Source organism: Amblyomma mixtum, chromosome 2, assembly GCF_055824585.1.
Source record: "Amblyomma mixtum isolate Tamu chromosome 2, ASM5582458v1, whole genome shotgun sequence".
Taxonomy (NCBI): Eukaryota; Metazoa; Arthropoda; class Arachnida; order Ixodida; family Ixodidae; genus Amblyomma; species Amblyomma mixtum.
Window position 1 is genome coordinate 239,521,827 of NC_143013.1, and position 26,259 is coordinate 239,548,085.

General features: G+C 45.4%; 1 protein-coding gene across 1 annotated transcript; it reads left to right on the forward strand.

The window, feature by feature from the left end:
- Positions 1 to 1,857: 1,857 nt before the first annotated feature.
- On the forward strand, positions 1,858 to 7,577 carry LOC149363108 (uncharacterized). The gene is made up of 3 exons (XM_089573368.1): positions 1,858 to 2,238; positions 6,566 to 6,639; positions 7,166 to 7,577. The coding sequence occupies exons 1-3, from the start codon at positions 2,187 to 2,189 to the stop codon at positions 7,439 to 7,441; spliced, it is 402 nt and encodes a 133-aa protein (XP_089429494.1). The 5' UTR covers positions 1,858 to 2,186; the 3' UTR covers positions 7,442 to 7,577.
- Positions 7,578 to 26,259: the final 18,682 nt, after the last annotated feature.

Below are 26,259 nucleotides of genomic sequence, written 5' to 3' on the forward strand. Positions count from 1 at the left end.
GCCGTGGCGCGCCATTCATAAAGAGCATGCGGTGACCCGAACTTGTTCGGCCGCTGCATCGTGTGTAATCGAGCTTTCTGACCCCTCAGAACTGATATGTATTTTAATAACGGTGGGCTACATATCTCGGGTTGCAACCAGGCGCTTAGCAAAAATACTTAAAAGCTTAACTATAAAAAGTATTCTTGACCGCCTTGCTAGTCACCACGACTCACCTGTTTTCTGATCTCCGCCAGCACTGGCATTACAGCGCTACAGGAGCCATCTCTGCAGGTCAAAAAGATATTTTTAAGAATCGTTTTTCAGTTTCGCTGAAACACTCCTTCTATTGATACCTGATATGCCAAATGTTTCGGTAATTCAGAAGAATGGAAAGTTGGGCAAGTTGGAAGCTGTTCATGATAAAAAAGGGGGCGCAAACAAAACGGAGGCAAGGAAAGAAGACAACAGGACGAGCGCCTTCGGTAATACTTGGAGGTCGGTCGTTAGTCTCCAAATAATACCTTGAAGAGCTTAAGATGAGGGCCAAGGAAAAGGCTGCTCGAGGCTTTTTCTCTTGGACATCTTGACCTTTTGAAATAAATAATTTGTGGCATTATTTTTTTTTTCAAGGTGGGTATTGACGGAAAGCGCTTCGCCCTCCCTCAGTAGTGTTTTCTAGATCTGCATGCAATTGCAGTTGCAGTAGTGGCCAGCTAAGGCAACGAAACCTGCGTTTCACCTTTTTTTCTTCTTCTGGCAAGTAGCGGCAGATATAGCCTGATCTGCATCGTTTTGCTATCAAAAATATGCATAGTTGCAGAACTGCCGTAATGAAACGAAATTTCACTCATGCTTGAAGCGACTTGATGGAACTCACTCCCAACACGTTTCGAAGAGCGTCGCAAGCGCATCCCCGCATAACAATTCGCGAACAGCCTGGACGCAAATAATTCCCTACTGCATAGCATCCTTTGCCATCCACAGGGACATGAGCTTTTTTTCCTTCGTTTTTATTTTTGGTATGTAGTTTTGGGGACACTCATTACAAAAGACTGCAGCGTATATCTGCAGTAATATATTACTGCAGTGTAGACTGCAGTAATATCAGCATACATTAGATTAAAACATGTGACCCCCAGCACATGGCGCACAGTGGTGAGTAACTGAATATCTTGGGCTACAAGGGATTTCGCTCCTCCCTACATTCCAATCGCTCGAACCGGGGTATGAATATTTAGTAAGGTAAATGTACCCAAGGTGTTCTCGAGCACCAGTCAGTCTTTTCTCTAAATAAACATCGTATAAGAGGAGCTACAGTGAAACGACAACATAAGTCTCATAGGGTACCAGCTCGAATTAGCATCGAACTATCACCGGAATAGCAGCTTAAAAATACGATTAAGCACTTCTCTGGGAACATCTGTAAAAGTTCATCTTTGAAAAAGAGCAGTTTGATGCCAGCTGGAGCAAGCAGAAAAACCTTTCGATAGCCCTGAAAGACTACATCAGCTTGTGAGGTTCTTTTCTTCAGTTAAAATGACAAATTTTGTACCGACTGACACTTCAAACCTATAGTTTTACCCCATTTGTGAATGTGGACAAAAAACTTGCGCTTATCCACATTTTCATCTCTTTATTCAAGCACGTGTTCCTTCCGGAAACCCTTCCAATCCCGTTCTGAAAACGAAGAAAAGAAAGGAAAAATAATTGCGACACGAACCTCGCCAACTGCGCTGCCTCGGCAGCAAACCGTCAAGCCAACGCAGGTGGTGGCGTGACTTGGCGCAGCTGCTCTGGTTACCACAGCAGGACGCACAAACCGAGATGGAAACACTTCCGTTTCGCAGATCTAGGCTGAGAATTTTTCTCATATCGTTCTTTTATCTCTGGCCAACCCTCAGTTAAGTCCTCCACTACAGTCGTCACCTGAGCCATGAATCACCACCGTACAGCGTCGGTATTGCGTTTTGCAACTAGGCTACAGATCGTCGGTGTGTAGTCGCTGTCGGCACGTGGCATCCGTTATTTCCTAGAAAGACGCAAGCCACGAGCTTTACGGTGCACGTGCTCCGGAAACTACTCTGCGCCACCACACGACGTGCGTGCTCGTAGGCGGGACAGACTCACAATTTCTGTATTTAAAGGCTTCGCCGATATCCACTGCTAGCAGTTTAATTTCAGGAAAAGCCGATTATAAGCTAAACATGAGAGCACTGCCAATCTTCGTGCTGTTATCAACCATTGCATTCGTTTCTGGTGAGTATTTGTATCTCTTACTTGATTCCATTTGTTTTTTAGGCTTATACGTGTCTTCCCTGCAACTTGTGCGAGGTTACTTCGCCTTAAGGGTTTCCGTTAGAGCGCTTTCCCCGACGGGCATCGTGCATATATTACATGTTTTTAGAGAATTGTAACGCAAATAGTAATTTCACCTGACCTACATACGCAGTATGCATACCACTGCAAACACTCTGATAGCAATTATTCAGAATGAGCAAGTACAACAGGAGAAACACTAACTGTAGGCTGAGTACGGATGCCATAGAAACACACTAATACCGGATATATTTTACTGTTGACAAACAAACAAAGCTATAGACACACCCCAAATTGCGAGTAATGTTTTTTGTGACAAATGTAATAAAACTAAGAGCGGTATTCTGCAACAAATTTTCACTACTCATTTCTACTTCCCGTTACTATTGGTAGCTAACAACGCCAACGAGATGGTACTCATTTCCTGGCTTGCGAATCGATTGCTGAGAATCGAGAATAAATCTCGTCAAGAACAAAAGGGAATAATTTCAAATGCAGTGTCTGTACAGAACCAGAGGAAATAAAATCGTCGGGATGGCACATCCTCACTAGGTAGATCGGGGAGAAATGTCTTTCTTTCTAGCCATCCTTTCCGACTAAAGGGAGCGCTGTGAGTCCAACTGTACTGGATTTAGGGTATCAAGTGAACATCATCACCTCCCCATTTCATGAGCAGGGTGAAATAATTGATATAACATTTGACGCCAAAAACAAGGCAGCATAAATACTCTTCGGAGCCTTTCATAAGGAGAAAGTAGCCGGGGCTTACAGAGGCAACAAGTATCTATGCCACATAGTGAATAACTGGCTCCTGATTTTTTGCTTTTGTTTGAGAGTCAATGTACACACTTTCGTTGATATTGATGCAGGCCTTCTACAGAGGAATGTAACACTAGTGTTAGTCCTGCTGGCTCAGCATTTGTTGTTTTTTGTACAGGTGTATAAACTATTAGAACTGCTATGTGTTAACCACTTAATGAGCCACTAAAGAGAACAGAAAGTTTTGAAGACCCATTCCAGATTGAGGACGCTTCTGAAGCCCTTGGTGAATGTGAGCAAGCGCTATTTGCAGGAAAGCTTTTTGCTTGATGTAGTTTCAGAAGGCAGTCATTGAAATTAATCTTAAGTAAAAAAACTTCCTCGACGTTAATGACCTCACATTTCTTCTTTATGTCTAGTGGAGTGATACTGAGCAAAAAATTTTAAACATATTTTATAGTAGCCTGAGCATGCTTAAAGGCTCACTTAAATATAAAAAGCCTACTCTTCTTCTTTTCGCAAGCAGGGAACCCAATCGTCTTTTTGATATCATTTATTTTTTCAAAGAGCAGAAGCTGCGTTATAACAACCTTAAGATTGTTCCAAACATAAAAAAAACGAAAATCGTACAAAACAGCCAAGGGCTCATTCTTAAAGAAAAATAATGAGCCAACATTTACTTTGCCCGCTGTGGTGGCTACAATGAGTATCTATTGTTCTCGCGATTCTCCCTCCAAAACTAAGGTTGTAACATGTTCCACAGCCTTTATATGGTATACTTTAGTCGCAGCCTTCCAGGATGTATTCCTTGTTCGCCTGTTGCCTTTGTATATGTAGTGGCCGAGGGCTCGTCAAGCGTTGCTGGCTTTTTTCCTCGGCCCTTTTCGTCGTTGTGATGAATAAATCTGTAATATTATATTCCAGCACCTTTCATTGGATTGCCACATAGAGTCATAGAAATCCTACCAACTAATCTCCAATAATCCACCTTAATCTATTTTCGGAGGTGGGCCTACTTCCAAAATTTCAGAGGTTATTTAAAATTTTAGGGCATGGGCCAACTTTCAATCTTTCAAACTTTCAAGCTTTCAATTTCAAGCTTTCAAAGCTTTCAGATTTTCAAATTTGGTGGTGCACAACGATGGGTCCACTGGTGGTCACGTGGGGAAGATGACGTCACGACCCTCTGAGTCACATTCGCAGAAGCTGCCGACCTGCCACGATGGACAGGTTCTGATGACGTGAAAAGGTCGCCTGACCACACTCGACCAATCGAGGAATTTTGTGGCGCAGAAGCCGGAATTTTTTCCTCTGAGGACAAACTAAGCACTATCGCACGAAAACACTCGGGCAAACTGCTTGGTAGCACATAAAAATGGCTGAGACGAAGAAGAGTTCTATTGTCGAAACGTTGGCCGGCTGACTGAGGCTCTCCCTCAGCCGTTGTTCACATTGTTTTGAGTGACCAGAAAATAGCAGTAAAACACATCGCTTCCAAATGATTGGTACAGATAAGGTTTGGTTTGGTTTATGGGGTGTAACGTCTCAAAGCGACTAAGGCTATAAGAAACGCCGTAGTGGAGGGCTCCGGAAATTTCGACCACCTGGGGTTCTTTAACGTGCACTGAAATCGCACAGTACACGGGCCTCGAATTTCTCCTCCAAAGAAATTCAGCCGCCGCGGCCGGGATCGAACCCGCGTCTTTCGGGCCAGCAGCCGAGCACCATAGCCACTGAGCCACCGCGGCGGCTACTGGTACAGATAAGCGTAACGAGGCTAAATATGCGTGATCATCCAGGTTAAGTTCTGTTACAGTCGCTCTTTGTTTTTTCCTCTTATGGAAAATGGTATGTGTAGAAGGCCTATGTTGCATGCGAACACGTCACTGCGCAATGTTTCGGCTGAAATAGTACTTTTTCTTCACACAGCTCACACTTCCTTCCAAAGCTTACGACGCGTATGAATATGTTTTTATTGCCCCGCAAGGTTGCCAACGCCGGAGAGGCTTTTTCGCTGCATAAAGATTTACGAATTTTCCAATACGGCATTCACAGTATTTCTAACGGTGGATAATGGCTGCTCTTAAGTCCTAAAGTGCCGTTACAAAACAGCGGAGTTTTTTGTTTCTTGCTTGGACAGCAGTGTGTGTGAGTTAGTTGCAATGAGTTATCTAGCAATAAGGAAATATAGAGGGTATTCTTGGTTACTAGTAATTAAAAATACAGTCTCACCCTCTTTCGAATATAGGCCTATCGACTCGTCTGTATGGTTATTTCTACGCATTCCAGCGCGCTGTCAATGGAAAATTCTTAGCAAATCCAAATACCTCTTAAATATCGTCTAAAATATATACTGCAGCAATATGGCGAGCTTTACGTGGTTTATCTTTAGAAGGAAGTGCCAGGAAGTTAAGTTATAACCAGGAACCAGAAACGACAAAACTGGGGCTTTTCCCATGTAAGTCCTTACTTATATGCACTGAAAAGTCCTTACTTATATGCAGGGCATATACGAGAGAAAGGAATGAAAAAGAACAGCTCAAGATAGAACCCTTTCTTCGGCCTGAATTAGATTGCTGTCGACCAGTTAACGTGCAGCGGTATTTTGGAACTTGTTGAATGTGCTTCATATATTTACTGTGTACAAAAACGAACAGTGCTAAAACGAAGAATTCAGTCGTCAAAAATTGCTGGTAATAAGGGAGTAATTGCTCGCTAGCATCCATCCCAGCGCATCCAAGCGACCCCAAAGAAAAACTATACAGCTTTTACAGAAATTTGGTAGTTGAAAACAACAATCGTCCTGCTTCGAACCCGGTACCACTGACTGACCAGGCAGCTGCTGTACGAACTAGGCTAACCGTTAGGGCTAGCACATTTATTTTATTTCTACATGCTACAGGCCATTTCAGAACCAAGCACGAGTGGTTAAAGTGATGTGAACAAAAACTAAACAGATATCACGGTCACTTGGTAAACAGCCGCTAAGGAATAAACAGGGATTAGGGGAACAATTCTACGGTCAAAATAAAGAGACCATGAAACAGATAAACGTCAAAGGCACTTAGAAATCGCCGCAAATGTCTTCGTTTTGAAAGCATTCCACAAAAGCGTGAACAGTACAGCATTTTACTGCCACAGCATACAAAATACTACATGGCAGGGTGAGAGCAAATCGATCAACAGCTCGAAGTGAGAACGGAGCATGTGTAATGTTTAGAGGCACCCCCAAGATTAAGTAGATTTGTAATTAGGTAGTAAGGACTCATGGACCTCCCTACACAGAAGCAGAGCCATTACGGCTACAAAGGAAAGCTATACCGCCTCCACGAAATCTTCGTTGTTCTAGAAAAATTCGTCCCGGGTCAGGGTTCGAACTCGGGACCACCGCCTCCAAGGGGCCGTCGCTGTATAAGCTAGCATTAGCGTACAAAAGATAGATGCATCATAATTTTATTATTTTCTTGCAAAGACATTTCCGGTCTGCTTAAATTTTTTCATCTTGCAGTCCTTGGGAGACATGATAGGGACTTTTTCCGCCACAGACATGGCGGCCGTTTTCATGGACACAGACCTCACCGCGTAAGTATTGCTATCGGTAAACTTGCTTATCGTTATTTTTTTTTTAAATTGAACAACAGGGCTGTACACTCTAAATCGCTTTGGGGACTCAGTCAGCCCATTTCGCGCTCAGTGAAAAGGCTGTAGGAGAAAGTACGTAGTAAAATAGGAGCTGGGTTAGAAAAATGAAGACATCAAGAGGATGCAAAATTTTTGATGCTACTAAGCCCAGAGGACAGTAACTCTAGGTTTTTAGCGGTTATCCTAGCAGTGAGCAGGAAATGATTGGAGAAAAAACACTAAAAATATGTACGCCAGCTTACAAGTGCATGAATGTAAAGTGGTAGCAATCAGCCCTGCTTTTTATTCGACGCTACTGAACATCAGGACACAATATTGCTGCTAGTAGAAAGCTTCTCATCAATATCCTGTCACATCTTTTCGCTTGTACGTCTCGCCTTACGCCTACGTTAAGAGCAGAAGACTAACTGCGTGCTCATTTTGTTGCTATCTTTAATTTTTCTTTTTCTTTTTGTTCAACCTAAAGCATCACCGCCCATGCCACACTAACACCACCACGGAAGAGCCCAATAACACAACTGAGGCCGCAGTAACCACGGAAGCTGCAACCGATGCTGTAACTACTCAAGCAGTAACCGATGCTGTAACCACTCAAGCAGGAACCGACGCTGTAACGACTCAAGCAGGAACCGATGCTGTAACGACTCAAGCAGCGACCAGTGCGGATATGTCAGCTACCACAACAGCGCCGGACACAAGTGAAGCAGCTTCGACGGAAATCTCCACCACTCAGGCTGCTTGACGGACTTTATAACTTTCAGAGAATATCAAGGACACCTAGCTATAGCCTGTCGTGTAGATAACTACCTGTTAAGAACATGAAAAACCAGCATTTTTGGACCACAGAAGCACTGAATAAAGAGGAGGAATAACTATGATGTAAAGCTTTGATGATTGATATTGTAAGGATAATTTTGCTCCGTCGATGCTTTCCTTCCTTTCCTTCCCTTTCAAAAATTAATGCTTCCCTTTTGGTGCCACGCAAGTCCTGAAATATAACATCATTGTCACAGTTCGCACATACACACCAAAGGGTCATTGTTGAAACTGCAGCTGTGCTTGCCGAATATGTGCTAGATATATGCTGTGCGAGCAAAGCCAGTGGCCAGTGGCAGCACGAACTACACATGGCGATTTTTTTTATCTGACCTTTTAGAAATTCTTATTTTAAGAATTATGAGAGACGCCGGTGCGGTCTGCTGAGCTGTACCGTGCACCAAGGCGGACATTATGTATCTGATATGGATCAATAATTAAAGAATAAAGTATATTAATAATTCACATTTTTTTTTTATTTTCGATATCAGAGGGAAGGTTAGACTGCGAAACTGACAGCCGCCGAGATCAGAGGTGCGCTGCGTTTTTATTCTCTCGTAATTGCCAATGTGGTCCGAAGTATGGAAGGTCAAAATTAAGCATTTGAAGGATGGGCTAATCTGTCTTTCCCGCATTACCGAACTATAAATTTGCGTGACTACGTGTGGTATCGGTGCCAAAATCAAGTCAATATCTTGTACGCCATCAAATACATCAATGCGCCTGTATCTGATGCGTGTGAAGTGCGAGAGAGAATAAACTTTATTAATGTAAAGTAATGACATCATTTTATGAACCTGTATTGCGGGAAAAATCACTGAACGAGCTTTCAAATTCGGATTTTGAGCTTTCGATATTGGGGAACATATTCCTGACTTTAAAAAAACTTAAAAAGAACTTACCTACGATGTTACGCCCATCAATTTCGATATTTATCATTGCCACCTAAAATCAGTGATAAAAATATTATTAGGTAATTTAAGATAATAATCGTATCATTATTCATGTATATTAAGCAGATAACGTCCGCCTTGCTATACAACCCAGCTCAACAGGCTCTACCAACGTCTCTCTCACAGTTTTTTAAAATATAATCTTTAGAGATAAAAACTTAACCATGTATGGTTCCTTTTTGGCTCAAGAGAACAAGGTATCATAGAAATGGGAGCGCAGGGGCGGTCTAGGCTTCACCTATTAGGGAGCCAATGCATACGGAGCTACACAGTTCCGATATGTTCTCCACAATTTTAGGAGCTTGTGCAGCGCAGCTTATGCATTTGGTGGCCCATAGGTGGCACTCAACTTTAGTGGTTTCTATGTCAGAAGCCATTTCCACTTCACAGAGTGGTTTCTAATACCCCTGTCAAGCGCGCAAATTAAGCGCACTTGCCGGGAGTGCGCTTCGGCATCTCTAGTGACATTCTGGCTACGCGGTGCTGAACGGGAAAGTAAAGTGCACTCGTAGTAAAAAGAAAGTGGTGACCGAAAATGAGCGGATTTTCTGAAGAGTTCAATGGAAGAGAAAAAAAATAGACTCATAATAACAGATTGCTGAACGTGATAGCGCAAATAAAACGAGGTTGAACGGTTCTTAACAATGAAAAAATACAAGTAGAAGAAAAGCCAAGACAAGCCAAGACTATCCAGAATTTCGACAACAAACAAGATGGCGGCGGGTAGCGTTGTTGCTTCGCTTGTAGTTATAACCAACGAATTTTTTTTATTAAAACAGTGTTATAGCACGTAAAATAAAGTTGTAAGTACTTTTTATGCACTATACGTAATGTTCCTTTGAAGTCGCTGCTGTCGAGGCCACGTACTCAGCCCTCAAAGTGCGTTATGTGAACGCACTCCGACATCAGTGCAGACTTTCGCGACTGCACTTCTGTTACTCCGTTTAGCTGTGCTAGAGTGCACATTTAGCAAGTCACACTCTTCGTAAGTGCACGTTATTTTGCGCGCTTGACAGGTGTGTTAGTTAAAAGCCATTTAAACTTCACAGAGTATCTCCAGCAAGCATTAGACTAGGCAAAACAAGTTTTACTTCGGACACCCGGTTTTTCCATACTACAACCAACTACAAGAGGGAGACATGCCCATCATTCAGGGAGCTGTACACTTCCAAGCGTGCGCCTACACCCGGATGAGTGCCAGCCTCCCGCAGTTGTGATTAACAACATTCTTGTGAATCACACAGGCTATTCTTCCTGCTCCTCTTCCACCTCCGCACCCCTTGCCCCATTCATGTATCTAGGGTGGGGCAGTGAACCATCTCTGTAGTCAGGAAAAAAAAACGCCGCCAAACGAAAAGGCCGCCAAGGTGGCTACTTGGCCTCGCAAGTTTTATTTTCGACCAATAAACATGAATTCACACATTTCTCCGCAGCGAACGTACCTATAGAAACAGCATATGTAGTCCGTCAAATATCCACACCCTAAAATGCTACCATATTTTCCCTTGTTCACAAGTTATTCGTCTGAAATTCTATTGTGTGGTGCGAAAAAAATCGATAAATTTGTCTACCTCTCACGGTTTGGTAGTAGCAGACATCAGTCAGTGTCAGTGTTTATAAAAGACAGAAGTGAAGGACACAACACGAAAAATTCACTAGACTCTAGCGGCCAGATAACATACCTCTTATGCGCCTCCAAACCGCAGCTGTATTTGCAGCGTCTTTCATTAGCCGAATAATGGAACTTCAGCGGCAGAAACAACAACATATACATGTATGAACCATCTGGTTATTCTCAAAACCTAAGGTTATCGCGCTGGGCTTATTTCTTGCCGTTTGGCGAGCCAACCACAGGTCATCGGAACAGCACCATGCACGTGGGGTAAGTCATTTAGGTTTAGTTAGAAAGCACAACTTAACGAGGTCAAACCGATGCACTGAGTTTGTGTGAAGCTTGACCTTGAGTGTTGTGATTGTGGCCAAACTAAAAGTAAATTAAAGTTTCAGTTGCGAAAAAGCGCTCGTGTTGTGTCTTCTCTCCTACTTTAGTCCTCGTTTTTGGTGCTAACTTCATCATGAATAAGATTCAACTCGCCCAACTTTCCACCTTACTAAAAATAAATAATCCACAATACAATATGCTGGGCAGGTTGGTTTTAACTTCCATACCTACAGCGCTGAAGGCGAGAGAGGAGGAACACACACAAGTCACTCAACAGAGCGCTGACTGACAACAGATTTTTTATTGGACGGCCAGCAAGCTCATATACGCACGAAAAAACATGCACGGAAGCAACTAATGGCGGTGGAAAAGTGGCACGTGTCAGATCTCAACAATCAAGATATTTCATTTCTTTTTGTAGCAATGCTATAGAAATCGCGCTTAATATAACATCCTGCAATCTTGCTATCATATGTACCTTCATTATTTCTCTTGTCAGAGCGTCACGAGGGACTGCAAAACAGAAGGCACGGAAAAGAGTCATAATGAAGCATGTGAACCACTGTACAGAGAATGCTGCGTTATAGGCAAAAATCGTGACGTTCTGACAAGAGAAATAATGGAGGAACACATTATAGCAAGATTGCGGGATGTTTGATTATGCGCGCCTTAAATACCATTGTCAGAAAAAGAAATGAAGTATCTTGATTGCGACATCTGACGCGGGCCACTTTTTCGCAGACACTAGTTGCTTCCGTGCATGTTCTTTTGTGCTTCCGCTCCTTTCTGGTAGCCACTAAGTATATGAGCTTGCTGGCCGTCCAATAAACATTCTGTTGTCAGTCAGCGCCCTGTTGTGTGACTTGCGCGTGTTCCTTCTTTCGCGTCTTTGGCGCAGTAGATATAGAAATAAATACTACTGCGACGGGGATTCGAACCCACGGCGGCGCGAAGCCATCATCTTCGCTGGCCACTGCACGAGAACACTATGTCCAAGGGTATTCAGTTATCCTACAGAATGAGGTGTCAAATTCAATCTTTTTTTCCAATGTCCGATGCAAGATACCACAAGAGTATTGAATCTTTACAATCGACAAAACAATGTTCAGTCATTTGAGAGGTATCGGAAAGGCGGCAGTGTAACGTAAAAACCAAGATACCCTTTTTCAACGTGTTTCAACGGGCAATGTGCCGCTGTATAGCTTACAAAAAAAAAATGTTTGATGCATGAAGAGAGGGGGATTTTACGCAGCAGCTGGGATGACTCATTAGCTTCTGTCGAAGTACCATTTTTTGCCGTGCTTAACTGCGGAATCAATTATCAACAAATAGACTAAATATATGCACGGTTGAACCAGAGCTCTTTAATTTCCTGTTATAGTTATGTCGGATGTCGGGAATTTTCTTAAACCCCTTAACCAGACTAGATGTAGCGCCAAGCAGTTCGTGAAACGGCTATTGATCATATCACATCATCAACTCAATAAAGGAGAGGGAGCCTGGTGGCAAAACCTGGAGGAGCAAAAAAAATTCGCACCTGGCTTATACAGACCGCAAAAAAAAACGACTCTTTTGAAGCGAAAGCTTCACTACGAAGGTCGGAGCTGAGCTTCGCGTATGCCATGAAACCGAATGAGGAGTTCTGCGCATGCGCAAAACCGAGTGACGTCACGCGCGGCGCAGGTGGCCGCAGGTGTCGCCGCCGCCGCCGGCGACTCTACCGCCTGACCTATCGGCGCAGCCGCGCGCTACTATTCATGTGCGCCGCCTCCTCACCGCTGCTACTACTGCGCACTTGCCTCCTCGCCACCGTTTGACCTTTCTTTGCAGCCGCGTGTTTGCCAGTTACTACGCATGCGGAAGGAGGGCTATATAACGTGTTTGCATAAACCGTTATCGTGGTGCTCCCAATGCATTGTGCACGAACTTCAACAGCCAGGACGTTAAACAAAGCATGACTACAGCTTTTTGGTTTGGTTTGGTTTATTGGGTTTTAACGTCCCAAAGCAACTCAGGCTATGAGAGATGCCGTAGTGATGGGCTCCTGAAATTTCGACCACCTGGGGTTCTTTTTCGCTTGTATATACAGGCTTAACCAGAGCTAAGGCACTGCCAATTTTTTTCTTTTTACTTCATCACTTCCAAAAGGCAACGCCCCCTAAAACTCTCGGTCGCTGGATCTTACTAAATTGCACCTCACCGCAAAGTACTTCCATGCTGCACCCCACCTGGGCCTCTGTGCTTCTGCGCCGTTTCGCTGCGATTCATAGCTGCAGCGAACGCAGACGCACCTCGCTGAGTGCGGGCACAGTAAGCCGTGTTCTCTTGACTACTGTAAGACCTTGTATTTTCAATAATTTAGACGAAACCGTCTTGTTTGTTCACCCTCTTCGCGTAATGAAAACCTTGCTATACTGAGTGTTATCGAAGCCGGCCATCACCGCCAAACCACCACAAACGCTCACAGATCTAGCGCTGTCTACAACTGCATGGAGTTTACAATGGGCAGCTGTTGGCTGAATTGCGCTCAGGGGATGAATTGCGAAACAAGGTTAGCGACTGGCCCAGGCTTACTGCTACTGTCCAGCGCTATGTTAAGACGTGCCGTGATTGCCAACGTCGGAAGACGCCGCCTGTCAAGCCGGCCGGTCTGCTGCAGCCTATTGGTCCTCCTCGAGTACCCTTTCATCAAGTCGGTATGGACTTGCTCGGGCCGTTTCCTACGTCATCATTGGGCAACCGCTACATTATAGTCGCCACTGATTGCCTCACCCGCTATTGTGAAACCATTGCTCTTCCCAGCGGCACTTCTACTGATATTGCGAACTTTTTCATCTTTAACCTAGTCCTTCGTCATGGTGCCCCTGCGGTCGTTTTAACTGACAGAGGCACTGCATTTACTTCAGCTCTAACCCAGGAAGTTATGCGGCTCAGTGGCACTTGTCGTCGCAGAACAACAGCTTACCATCCTCAGACGAATGACCTTACTGAGCGACTCAATAAGACCATCGCCGATATGCTTTCAATGTACGTCGACGAAGACCATAAGAACTGGGACCAGGTACTACCGTATGCAACATTTGCGTATAATACCGCAGTCCAGGAAACGACCCACTCCACCCCGTTTCGTTTGGTGTACGGTCGCGAAGCCGTTACCATGCTGGATGCAATGTTACTGCCCGATGTCGCCCTCCCATCAGTTGCCGGCGCTGACCAATTCGTCCAGCACGCTGAGGCCGCCCGTCAGCTAGCTCGAATGAGACTCCGGACGCGCAGCTTAAAGACGCTCAACGCTATAACCTTCGTCACAGGGAGGTAATTTACAACCCTGGCGATCAAGTCTGGGTGTGGGTTCCTGTTCGCAAGCGGGGTCGCTCCGAGAAGCTTCTGCGCCGCTACTTCGGCCCGTACGAAGTGCTGCGCAAACTCAGCGACATCACCTACGAAGTGATTCCACAAGGAACTGTTCGTACGTCCCGACGGCAAACGCAGTCGGAAGTCGTACACGTTGCCCGGATGAAGCCCTTCCACGCCCGCTAGGTCAAGCCTGCGGTTCTGCTTGAGCTCGCCACGCAGCATCGGGACGATGCTTTTTCCACCGGGAGGGGCAATGCCGCAACGCATTACTGGCGCCGCCTAGTAGTCGCGCTCAGGAGGCTGGCGCGCGCGCTTCTTCGCCCGAGAGCTCGCTCGCTAGTCGGTTAGCCGGCCGGGCCGTTTCCGCTGGCGCTTGGACGTTGTGGCAAACATAAAACTGCCTACCTGCTCTGTGACAATATAGTTAAGGCAGGTAAGGACAGCCGATCCGGATTACGAAAGTGAAATAACTTGAAGAATAAGCATGGGGTGGAGCGCATATTGCAGCTTCTCTCAGATCATGAATGGCAGTTTAAAAATACCGCTTAAAAGGAAATTATACAACAGATGTTCCAACAGGCACTACAAGGCAGCAGAAACAAGGAGGCTAACGAGAAGGGTTCCGCTTAAATTGAGTGTAAAACATCGTACAATGAATCAAAAATGATAGCTGTGACGTTAAGAGGAAGAAGGCAGTGTGGCTAAAGAAAAAATGCTGCTTAATTACATCCTAGTCAAGTTCAGAGAGCAATGGCACGGGAGGAGCATATAATACGATGGCAAAATTACTGATTATGCGAAATTTATGCGAAAGAAAGGCAAACGTGCAGTGGGTGGTAGAAAGTTGGGTGGGCGGATGAGGTCAGAAAGGCTCGGGGATAAAGCGGGCGCAGCTAGCCCAACACTGGATCAACTGAAGATATTTGGGACGGTCCTGCAGTGGACGTATTAAGGCTGAAGATGATTATGACGATATTTTCTCAGCTGTGACAGATTTTTTTATAGCGATAGGAGCATTACACTGAGAAGCGGCGCAAAGATATTTCTATGAGCCCTTGAATTTTTTCTGTTTTTTTTAACTACGTCGATTGAAACCATTTCTGCAAACACGAACAAATACGCCTGGACGTGGTATATGCCTTCACGTCTGCTTGACAACAGCACGAAACTGTTTCTTCGCCTCGCAGGCAAGCCATAGGTGAAGCCCCCTTCTGAAAGATCAAGTGGGGCAGTGGAGTACAACAGAAGACGCGCACAGATACTCGAGAAACATCTTTTCATACAAGAAAAGAGGCATTGTACTCTACTTTTCTATCAAGCACACCTCTCCAGAAATGGTCAGTTGATTTGCGGCAAAACCGCATTTTTTCAAGTTGAGCTGCAGGGCGGCACAGAGCAGCAGGTGAAGACTTGCTTCAGGCGGAAGAGATTGTTGTCGAAATCGGCAGAAAATACAACAATGTCGTCAAGGAATGACAGGCAGATCTTCCAGTTAGGGCCACACAAAATTGCATCCATCATCCTTTCGAAGGTAGCAGGGCATTACAAAGGACGAAAGGCATCACAGGAAATTCATACAAACCGTCAGGGGTCGTAAAAGCTGTTTTGGGGTGATCGGCTGCTTCCATGGGAATCTGCCAGTACCAGGACGCAAGTGAAGAGAAGGAATGAGTTCTTCCCCTTGCAAACAGTCCAAAGCGTCGTCTTTGCTCTGGAGGGGATAGACGCCTTTGCACGTGATCATATTTAACCGGCGGTAATCTACACAGAGGCGGATGGAGTCATCTTTCTTTTTCACAAGGACGACAGGTGAGGACCAAGGGCTGCTGGAGGGCTTAATCACGCCGTTTTGAAGCATCCGGTCCACTTGCTCTTCAGTAGTCTGGCGCTCGGTTGCAGACACACAATAGGGGCGCTGCCGCCGCCCGGCGTGGTCACCAGTGTCGATGCGATGGGTAACAGTGGAAGTTCTGCCCAGGGAACGTTGATGAGAGTCTAATGAAGAGCGGAACAGGTGAAGGAGATTGAGAACCTGTATGGGTTGCGGCAAAGGAAGGTTGGCGCGATGCAGGGAAGGAACCCTTTGGTAGAAGGAACCCTTTGGCGCAGAATAAAGCTGGCTAAGAGCGGTCATGTCCAGGTGCAGTGCATCGTCAGTCTCCTCGCGGATGAGCAGATACGCGATTGGCTGTACACTCCCGAGACATTCACCAAGTGTAAAGTGGTAGGGCAGGAAAATGGGTTACAGACCGAAAGGACTGATAGGCCACCGAAGATTCAGTACTGCGCATGGCAGAGCAAGACACTTGCAGTGCAGAAAAGTGTAGGCCGGTGTTAAGAAGTTGGTGGCGTCCCCAGAGAGGGGGACAACACGGAAGAGCATGGAGGAAGGTCGATGTCTACGGCGGCGAGGGCTTAGCGTCCGGCAAAAGATCGGGAGAAGCGGACTTAAGATCAAGCGCAGTCGATGATAACGTGATGGCGCGACAGAACATCCCAGCCTAGAATAATAGGATGTGAACAGTAAGGCCGCACGACGAACTCAATCGTATAGAGCAAGTCCTCTATCACAATTTGAGAGGTACACGCTGCGGACGGCTTGAGGTGATGAGCGCTGGCCATGCGCAGCTACGGTCCAGCAGTTGGCGCCTTTGCTTTTTTTCACGAACGACAATAGCTTTCGTCCATTACTGAAATCGCAGCACCGGTGTCCACCAGCGCCGTGTCACAAACACCCTCGACAAAACTTTAATAAGGTTATCGGGTGGTATGAAAGTTCGATGGCGGCACAGTTCTCGCCGCAAGAACAGAGACGCCTACTTTTCCTCTTTATTAATGTAGGCGCGACGTCACATAGGAGAGAGGGAGCGGCTTCGTGGCGAAGGTGGACGTTGGCTAGAGAGGGCGGAACTCTCAGGGAAAAAATGAAGGGTTGATTTCGGCTCCGCAGGCCTGGAGTACTAACTAGAAGGAGGCCAATACCCGGGAGTTTCAGGAGATGGTGCTGATGCTTGGAGACGACGGCGGCAAAGCCGTGCCACATGACCTGGAAATCCGAAGGTATAGCAGATAGGCTGTTGTCGGTAGTACGTCAGGGACCGCTGACTCACGGAGACGGTCGAAAGTAATGTGCAGGCGCTCGCAGAGGTGCTGGAGGCGGAGGATAGGTCGGCGGCCATGGTCTGGTGACGACGTCGGTGTATGTCAGCGGAGCGGCGACAGGTGGTCGCGGATGGGCGTCGACGCCAGCGTAGGTGAGTGGAGCGGCGACAGGAGGTGGTGGATGGTCCGGTGGAAGAGCCTCAGCAAGCTGCTCTTGGATGTCATTTCAGACATCCGGAGCAAAATATGGTGGTAACTCTTGAGGGCTCGGCAAAAGAGAGAGCTGGCGCGCCACTTCCTCACGAACTAAGTCCTTGATCTGTTGTAACAGAGAAGTGTAAGCAGCAGACGTCATCCTGGCAAGCGACTCAGCCTTTCTGCGGTGCTAAGGACTCAGTGTCCTCTGCTTGCGCAGGTCCTCGAAACTTTGGCAGAGGGCGAAGACTTCGCGCGCTAGCAGCACCTAAAAGGCGTCGTCGTCATTGCGCTTCAAGGTGTGTTAATGTTGTCAGCGTCCGACATGTGGAGGTTTACGCTCTTGCAGAAATCAAGAACATCAGTGTAACTGGTGAAACTTTCGCTGACCTGCTGGGACCAATCGCGCAAGCTTTGATCGGCACTGAGTTTCCTGACAGCCGGACGACCAAACATTTCGGAGGAGTTCATCTAGAAGGGAGACGAAGTTCGGATGTCCACCTCGGGGTTCCAATACCACAGGTTAGCAACACCAGTGATATAAAATATCACGTGTTTAGTTATGTTGCATAGTCCAATTTGTTGCAGAGGCTGACCCTATCGTAAGACGTGAGCGAATCTTCAACATCCTGCTCATCGGTCAAGCAGGAGATGGCCGAGTCCCGTTCGTGAACGTCGTCCGGCATCGTCGTCCGGCATCGCAGGGGTCGGGAGAGGGCGACTGCGGAGTTGCAGGGCTGTTATCCAGCCCCTGCACCGATGCAAGGCAGGCGTTTATTTATAGGAACTCGGACGACAGGAGCAGCGGCGAAGACACTCAGAAATCATTCAGGTCGAGCACCAAAAAAGACATAGCGATAGCGATGCTGGTGAAGCGCATGTACATCTTCGTCTTTGTCACGCATGTTCATTTTCTTGTTTACAATATTCTCAATTTTTATTATCCTCTTTTATTTTTGTATTCACAGTTTTACTTATTTTCTTAATTTTTTCTTCCGAAATTTGCCACTGGAAGATCTTTTTCATGTTGTAAAGGACTAAGTGAAATATTATTTTTGCAAGTAAGAGAATGTATATAGAAGAAGAGAATGTGTTTGTGTATATGTTATGCTAACGTTGTTTGCATCAAAACAGCGCTGTCCTCTATTCTGGTCACCTTCAGATTTCTGTAGCAGAAAGTTTACTCAGGAAGCTGAACACTGAGCTGCATCCTTTCGCGCATGTGCCCTTAGAAAGACAGAAGAAAAAAATGGCAGTTATCCCATACTTGCATACCATCTCTCACAATCTTAAGCGCATCGCAAAGCGGATAGATGAGTCAGTTATTTTTTCTGCCCCTGAAAAGTTAAATAACCTATGCAAGGTAAACAAAGTTGTTCGTCCTTTGGCCAAAGAATGCACAAAGAAACATTAAATTCCGTTTCTAGAATGCAACGTAGACGTGGTGTACCAGATACCGCTCTCATGTGAACGACAGTATGTCGGTCAAACAGGTCGCCGCCTGAGTGACCGCCTCCGTGAGCATAATCGCAATGTAAGTAATAAAAACGAAAATGATGGAGGACTCGTGAAACATTGCAACGCATGTGTTAGGTGCAAGCCGTTACTAGACAAGTGTTTTAGTTGGAAAAAGTAAGAACAAACGCACTCGGGAGATTATTGAAGCAGAAAAGATAGCCAGGTTAGGAAGTTCCTGTGTAAGCACCCCTTCTGTCAAACTTTCAAAAAAAGAAATTGCTTACCTACGCTCGCAGTGAAATTGCGCATGCTTTGGGATGACACGGGAAAAAATGCATGTATAAATTCTTGTGTGTTTGCTTCTAATAAAGTTCTTGGAAGTTAGCGCTGTGTGTGTCTACTCGTTCTTGGCCCCTTGTCCTGTTTGCGCTATTGCTCCGAAGTATAAACCAACAAGCCAGAATTTGAACGTTGTTAAAACTTCACTTGGTTGTGCAGTGGACATTTCTTTTTATTTTTAAGGTAGCCACAAAAACATTACCATTTTCGAGCAGATATTGCACTCGTCAATATGTTCCTTCTCTTTATTTTCTGATTACGTTGTTTAGATACTTTTTGATCGACTGTAATCTCTTCGACTATTTAGTTAACCCTCGTTACTTCCGCTACAATGGCGCGCATTCAGAAACCTCGGGTGAATGAAAACCCGTCTCCATATATTGAATTATTGACGCGACAGCCTTGTATTGCCCATTAGAAACGGAACCAGGCGGCACTGGAGTCGGCGTGTAGTCAAAGGGGTCCTTCAAAAACCATGAATGACGTCACCAGCAAGGAAAAAAATTCTTCCGGAGGTGAAGGAAATAACCAAGGTCCGTCAGACTGCGACGCGAGCTCGCAACCCATAGGCCACAAAGCAGTGCTGCTTCGTGGCGAATAAGGATGAACCTCGTTTTTTCGTTGCCATTCGGACCAGACAGTTCCTTGTTCTGAATGGACCGCAGTGCTGCCTTCGAACCTGATAGGGCCTCTTTTAGCTGAAATGGCGCGATGTATTTAACACTTGCGGCGAAGTAGTACCAAACGATTTGCAAAGAGACCGCATCGAAAGGTGTCTGATCAGGTCAGGTTGCTCAAGCAACCACATCTCTTCAGTATAACGCTGGTCCGAGCTTCGTTCCCTAGTTTCGCGTAGCCGTTTGCGTCATTCTGGCCACCTTGCGCTTTGTGCCGGAGCACCCTAGCACTGCTACCCGCTAACACGTGACCACACTGTGATGGAGCCGTTGCTCCGCACCTCATGTTAATTTCAACGTGATTGACGGGGGGCGACCGCAACAAGACAATGCGAAGCGCATCTCAGAGAAGCGTCAAGAAATCACACGATGACGCGGCGTCGTGCAAGCGCCTTGTGATCACAGCGCCTGATGTTATTGCATCAGGCGCTGTGATCACAATCCGCCAGCAGGAAGATGGCGCAGCAGCCGCATTGCGGCAGGGTCGGGGATGCAGGCGAGGTGGTACGTCGTGCACAGAATGCCAAACCTGTGGCGGGTAAAAAGACGACGAACGCTTTCAAGATGCTACCCCCAAATCGCGTATGCTATGAGATACTCAATCCTATGGCCACGAACTTCTCACAGCAGCAAGCATTCTTTGTCGCTCATCGTTAAGATAAATAGAATCATCATGCTGTCATAGAGAACGTCATATTGGTTAATGTTTTCACTAACCGGCTAGCGGCGAACACTGGTATCTTGCGATTAATCGTGATTTTTTTTTCATCACGGGTAAGTTCGTAGGTAAAATTATGCCCCTGCGATTGGTGTAAATCGTAATTTCAGTTTGGCATAAATTTCTCCAGCGAGAATTTTGGTATAGCCCTATACTTATCATTCGCATTCACCCAAGCGCAGCCGTACGGCAGCGCAGCCATACGTTTTTCGAGAATTGTGAATACACACTTATATCTCAATAGTTATTATATATTTGTAAGATTTCATGTGCTTATATCTTCCGTGGAGGACACTCTTCATTTCACGTGGAGAGAGAACAAGTAAAAAAATAATAAATTGGAAGACTTGCAGCTATGTGAGCTGACGCAGGTTCCTCGTGTTGCCAGGAAGCTATAGTATAACAGTGTACTAGTGAGGCCGCATGTGGCGTTTGCATTGCAAACAAAAATTCCTTTTAATTTTCTGATTATAAATTCTTTTATATACTGAGGGCCGCTAAACCACGCACCTGGAGCCTATCTGTACGTGCTCCATGGAATCTGTGGAGCAGCATGTTATGGCTGGGATTGCAGCGGAAGTATGTGTTGTTCAGATTTCGCTTAGTCCTTGAAAAGCATTGCATATACGTATGCATAATGTGTTGATTACGGTGAAACCGCATATTCAAAAATACGCTTTTTTGGAGATAGGTATAGCTACTACGGCGTCGTTGTATGAGTGTTGGTGGACTTCAAAAAACCGAGAAGCATGCAACAGTAAAATAGTTGACTATGTATAATATTTCACTTTTCGCCTATTATATTTAGTCACCTCGCTGCAGTCATAGATTTCTAATTCGGCGCTAGTGATAGTCACAGCACTTTTCAAAATTTTGATAACGTGGTTATTTTCGGCTCTATAGCGAAAGAAATTTTCGCCGTCGCTAGCCTTTCGATAAGTTCTCGTTTCTGGCCCGTGCGATGAGACGTCTACTATTACTACACACGCCGCTTTGTGGCACACCTGCAACGTAAATCTCTCCAAAGTATGCTAGAGGAGCTAGAAGCGGTTAACGCTGCAGCAATAGCGGGATAGATAACGTAGCGGAGTATGTGCGACATGAAGTGGCGCCTAATGACGTCCGCGGCATCGCGCAGCACTCTGTGCCATCATACTTTTCAAAGTCAAAAAAGGGATATGACTGTACCTAACAGCCAGCTAGAAATCTCTGATTAGAACCAAGCTCCTCATAGATATATTTAAAAACCTAATTACAAATCTGTTGGCCATCTTGCTAGTTACCAAGGTTGACTTGTTTTCTGATGCCCGTCCACACAAGCATTACCCAGACACAGAAGCCTTCTCTATAGAGTGAATAACTATGGTTTATAATTCTTTTCACCTTCGCTGAAACATTGATACCTATAATGACCAACGCATCGGTATTACTTCGAGTTTGGCCGTTGTTTTCGAAATAACGTCTTGAATAACTCTCGATCAGGACCGAGCAAAACTGGTTGAGGTTTTTTCTCTTGGGCCTATACACATTAAAATATGTAAATTGTGGTATTTGTTTGTGATGCTTATTGATGAAAAGTACTTCGCCGTCCTGCAGTAGTGAATCCGGCATTGCTAATGGTTTCGGGAATATGCGCGTATATTTCCTTAACGGCCAGCTGAATGTTACACCTCCTAAATAAGGCTAACAAAATCTGCTCCAGCATTTTTTCCTTTATGCTGCCAGGTAGCGCAGATATAGGCCGATCGACATTGCTCTGACGATGAGCAGTGCAGAAACTCGCAAAACTGCAGCAATGAAACGAAATTTCCCATAAGCTTATCGCTTACTGACAGAACTCACTCCAAAAACTTTTTGAAGAGCATTGTAAGCTTAGCCATGCTAACCAACCTTTTAATGGCTTCGATGCGAATTTTCTCTTGCAGCGCAACCTTTGCATCCACAGGAACACAGAAAGAGATCTTTTCTTCAACTTTTTTTTTTCAGATCTTTTTTGTTTTCTGATGTGTAGTTAAGCGTATTCTTATTAGAGAAGGTTACAAATTAATAGCAGCGTGCATTCCATAAAAGTATGTGACACAGCACAGTAGACAGTGGTGAGTATCTGATTGATGTCGGCTGCAACTGTTGTCGTTCGTGCCACCGTTCGTCTCACTGGCACCGTGGGACGAGTATTTTAATGCGATAGAGTTAAGGAGCTCCTGTCGCAGAATAGCCAGTGTCGGCGTTGTGGACCATAATTATTGGCACTGTAACACGAAGCACGAGAATCTCGAAATAAAAAAAGATACGGGGAATCGAAGCAAGCACTTTCAGATTGAGTGGCGAACACGCTAAAACACGCACGAAGGCTCTTTTTTTTTTTATTGCTATACTTCCAAAAAAGACAAAAACCACAGGGACATTCACAAAATCAATAGCCTCTACCAAGGCTCGTTGGTTCGTACTGAACAAAAAGCGGACCTAGTGAATGCGTTGTGGTCTTTGAAATCGTGAAGTGTATGGGTACTGATGCGTACATCAGTAATTATGAGCATGCAAATTTTCCACAAATAAAAATAGCCTTATGCTCAATACAGCATTTCAATTGTCTGTCATGAACTGCGGAGCGCAGCGCCTTCTATATTATAGAGATGAAAGTAAATCCGAATAGCTTGCGCTGAGGTTCGATAGGTGGTATTAAGACCGTGTCCGGTTTGAGTTTGGGTTTATAGAGTTCTACATTCCAAATTAGTGTAAGGCTATCAAATCAAAACACCGTAGTGGGGGGCTTCAGTAATTTCGGCGACCTGGGGTTCTTTAACGCGCACTGACATCGCACAGGGGTTGTGGATTTGAATATGGAGCACCAGCGCCGCCGCGGTGGCTCAGTGGTTATGGTGCTCGGCTACTGACCCGAAAGACGCGGGTTCGATCCCGGCCGCGGCGGTTGAATTTCCTTGGAGGAGAAATTCTAGAGGCCCGTGTACTGTGCGGTGTCAGTGCACGTTAAAGAACCCCAGGTGGTCGAAATTTCCGGAGCCCTCCACTACGGCGTCTCTCATAGCCTCAGTCGCTTTGGGACGTTAAACCCCATAAACCAAACCAAACGGAGCACCAGCAGAGAAAACCTTTGAAGACGACAACTGGTCCGAACACGTAGCCCAGTGAAAACACGACGGTTTCGTCCCTGCGGACGGAAACATGGGTGCGACCCTGCGCGACTTCTTCGGGCTTCAGACGGGCAGGCAGCGGTGACCGGACCTTTGTGTGTCATGTTTAGTGCGGGTGTCAACCATTGCAATATCATGATCCCGTACCGCCCCAGCGCTTGTGTTGTACGCATCTGAGCGCTTTTGTCGTCAACGGAGACGCAGATCTCTATTGCGGCCTCTCTTTCTGTCTTTTCTCTTTCAAGACAAATTTTCTCCTTTCTATCACGGCGTGGTTGAGGTGCCCACGAATTGTGAGACAGTTTCTGCTCCTTTCCTTTCCTCTAATATCAAAATCACAACGGAGGCGCACAACGGCGGATTCAGGGAGCAGCGTCGCTGCAGATCGTTCATGATCTCTTCTTGCTTGCGGATGGGCTGTTTTCAGAGGCGTGTTTGATCCTCTGAGTGATTTTTTCAACGACCAAGGCATCGCGCCTAACGGTAGATGGTATTCCGTGGACTCCCTGGCAGCGCTGCAACACGCTTTCGCGTTCCACTCATGAAGGCGAAGCGTAAGCGCCCTCCAATTTTTTTGTACGTGAAATTTTTCCAGAGATGCCTTGACCACCATTCAGTATTTTTGCCAAATAAGCGTCGTCTAAGAAAATCAACGGTTTCATTGTCCCTCATCAAAAGTGAAGAAAATCGCTCGTAGTCCAGCAAGCCAAATTAGCATCGAAATGACAACGGAATAGTAGCAAAAAAATTCTAGTAAACGCTTCTACAGAGTAATTGTAACACGGTATGTTCCTGGCCTTGGTTATTCTCAATCGTCATGAAATTAGAGTGCTTGCAGACGAGAATATGGACAGGACACACACACACACATTTTATTTTGGGCGGAAGGACACTGACGCACAAGGAGACCTACAACGCAGGTATCAAGAAGACAGTTTTGATAAGACAATCCTGGAGTGCTCAACACCAAGGAAGTGAAAGCCAACACGCAAAAAACAATCGCAAGAAAAAGTCTGGCCTGATCAACAATTGCTAACAAGGAACAGTGGAAACACGATAACTAGGCTAAAAACTAGTCATGCAAACAGCTAAAAAGCAAGCGTTAATAAGGCAACAAATAGCACGGCAAAAGTTCTTGAAGCGGTAAAAAAAGAGATAAAAGTTATGCGGACCAGAAATCAGCACAGGCGAATTTCAATGAGGCGCTGAAAGCAGATAAAAGAGATGTCATAAGTGAGGCAACAATTAACAATCCAAAAGGTGATTAAATGAGAACGGAAGGGGATATGGAGAAGGAGGAAGGTGGCATGCAATGCCATAAAATTATATTACTCACACTGAAAAGTTTCCGTTAGGGCTCTGCATGGCAAGTTAACGCAGCCTGCTTTTAGATTGTCACTGATGGCTGCTACAGTTATTTTGCGAGTGAGCTGGTTTTTATTTTTTGCCATGATTTTTGTGTTCGCGAAGTTTGCAGGACGGCGTTTGCAGGGTGAGCATTCACGACACTGGATGGCCAAGTTGATATGCGTTTTATCAATCGCGTCCAAATAACGCTCCTGCAGTCTCTTGTTCGCGCAGTGGCCTCTCGGACCAACGTATCCTGTGCCGCATTACAGAGGAGTATATTATACGACTTCCGTGGCACTTGAGAAAAAAAAAAATGGATATTTTTGTTGTCTTAATGTGCCCTCTTTTCTTCGTTCGGCTGGTTTGTTGACGCGTCTACACAGTCTGGAAAGACAATGAGGAGCGGAAAATGTGACTTCAACTCCTGCTTTTCTTCTAGTTATTTTTAAATTGTGCGAAACCTGGTGAACTTAGGGTATGACAGTCAGTTTTTAGTTCCGATCTCTTTTATTCGACAAGGTGAGCTTGTTGCTTTGCTTGGACTTTGCTTGGAGCTTGTTGCTTCCTTAGAAAAAAGCCTTTTCTGGGTTTTATTTTGAAAGCTAGTCTCTAGAGAGGGCTCACAAGACAGTTAGCGTGTTACTCAAGGCGGCTTGAACAATGTTTCTTTCCTCTATGTTTGAGGGCGCGGAGTCATAGGGTACGACAATCTTGTTGGCCCTAAGTTCAGAAGACCAGGAGAAGTGTTGTGGTGAAAACTGGAACCTGGGCTCCAGAAAACGGATGCAGCCCTCTGTATAGAGTATCTGCATCGGGTCATGTATCGCCGCCACCTTGAGCGACTTGTACCCAGTAATGAATGGCAGAGAACTCGGCATAAAGGTGGAAAATTTACCGGTTCTTAAAACCTTTAGGTGCGTTTACGATTATCTCGTCGAGAAAATGCTAATTTCCATGCATAGCAACGACCTCATTTCGTCGAATGAAAGAGATCGGAACTAAAAACTGACTGTCATACCCTACGTTGCCCAAGTTTCCCACAATTTCAAAAAAACTAGAAGAAAGTGCTAGGACCTTTGCTTTTCCTCATATATATTAACGATCTTCCTTCCAGTATTTCCTCTACCATCCGTTTATTTGCTGACGATTGTGTAATTTACCACCCAATCACTAACAGACTGACGCTGGCATTCTTCAACAAGATCTTAACCGAATCCAAACTTGGTGCGAACGTTGGTTAATGTCTCTCAATATTTCCAAAACATGTTTAATCTCATTCTAACGTCGGCAGATGCATACTCCTTCTAAATACACTCTTTTCGGTTCAGAAGTGTCGTCCGTCTCTTCCTGTAAGTACTTGGGTATTACTATAACGCAAAACCTAACATGGTCATCTCATATCACGAAAATCGCTAACGAAGCTAATCGTACCCTTGGTTTCATACGGCGCAATCTACGACTTGCCACCCCATCCATCAAATCATTAGCATACATAACTTTT

Excerpts from the sequence above, each read along its gene's own strand:
- LOC149363108 (XM_089573368.1), top strand. The coding sequence starts at position 2,187 with ATGAGAGCACTGCCAATCTTCGTGCTGTTATCAACCATTGCATTCGTT. Across the intron at positions 2,239-6,565 it reads AACCATTGCATTCGTTTCTG|TCCTTGGGAGACATGATAGG; the intron begins GTGAGTATTTGT and ends TTCATCTTGCAG. Across the intron at positions 6,640-7,165 it reads ATGGACACAGACCTCACCGC|CATCACCGCCCATGCCACAC; the intron begins GTAAGTATTGCT and ends TTCAACCTAAAG.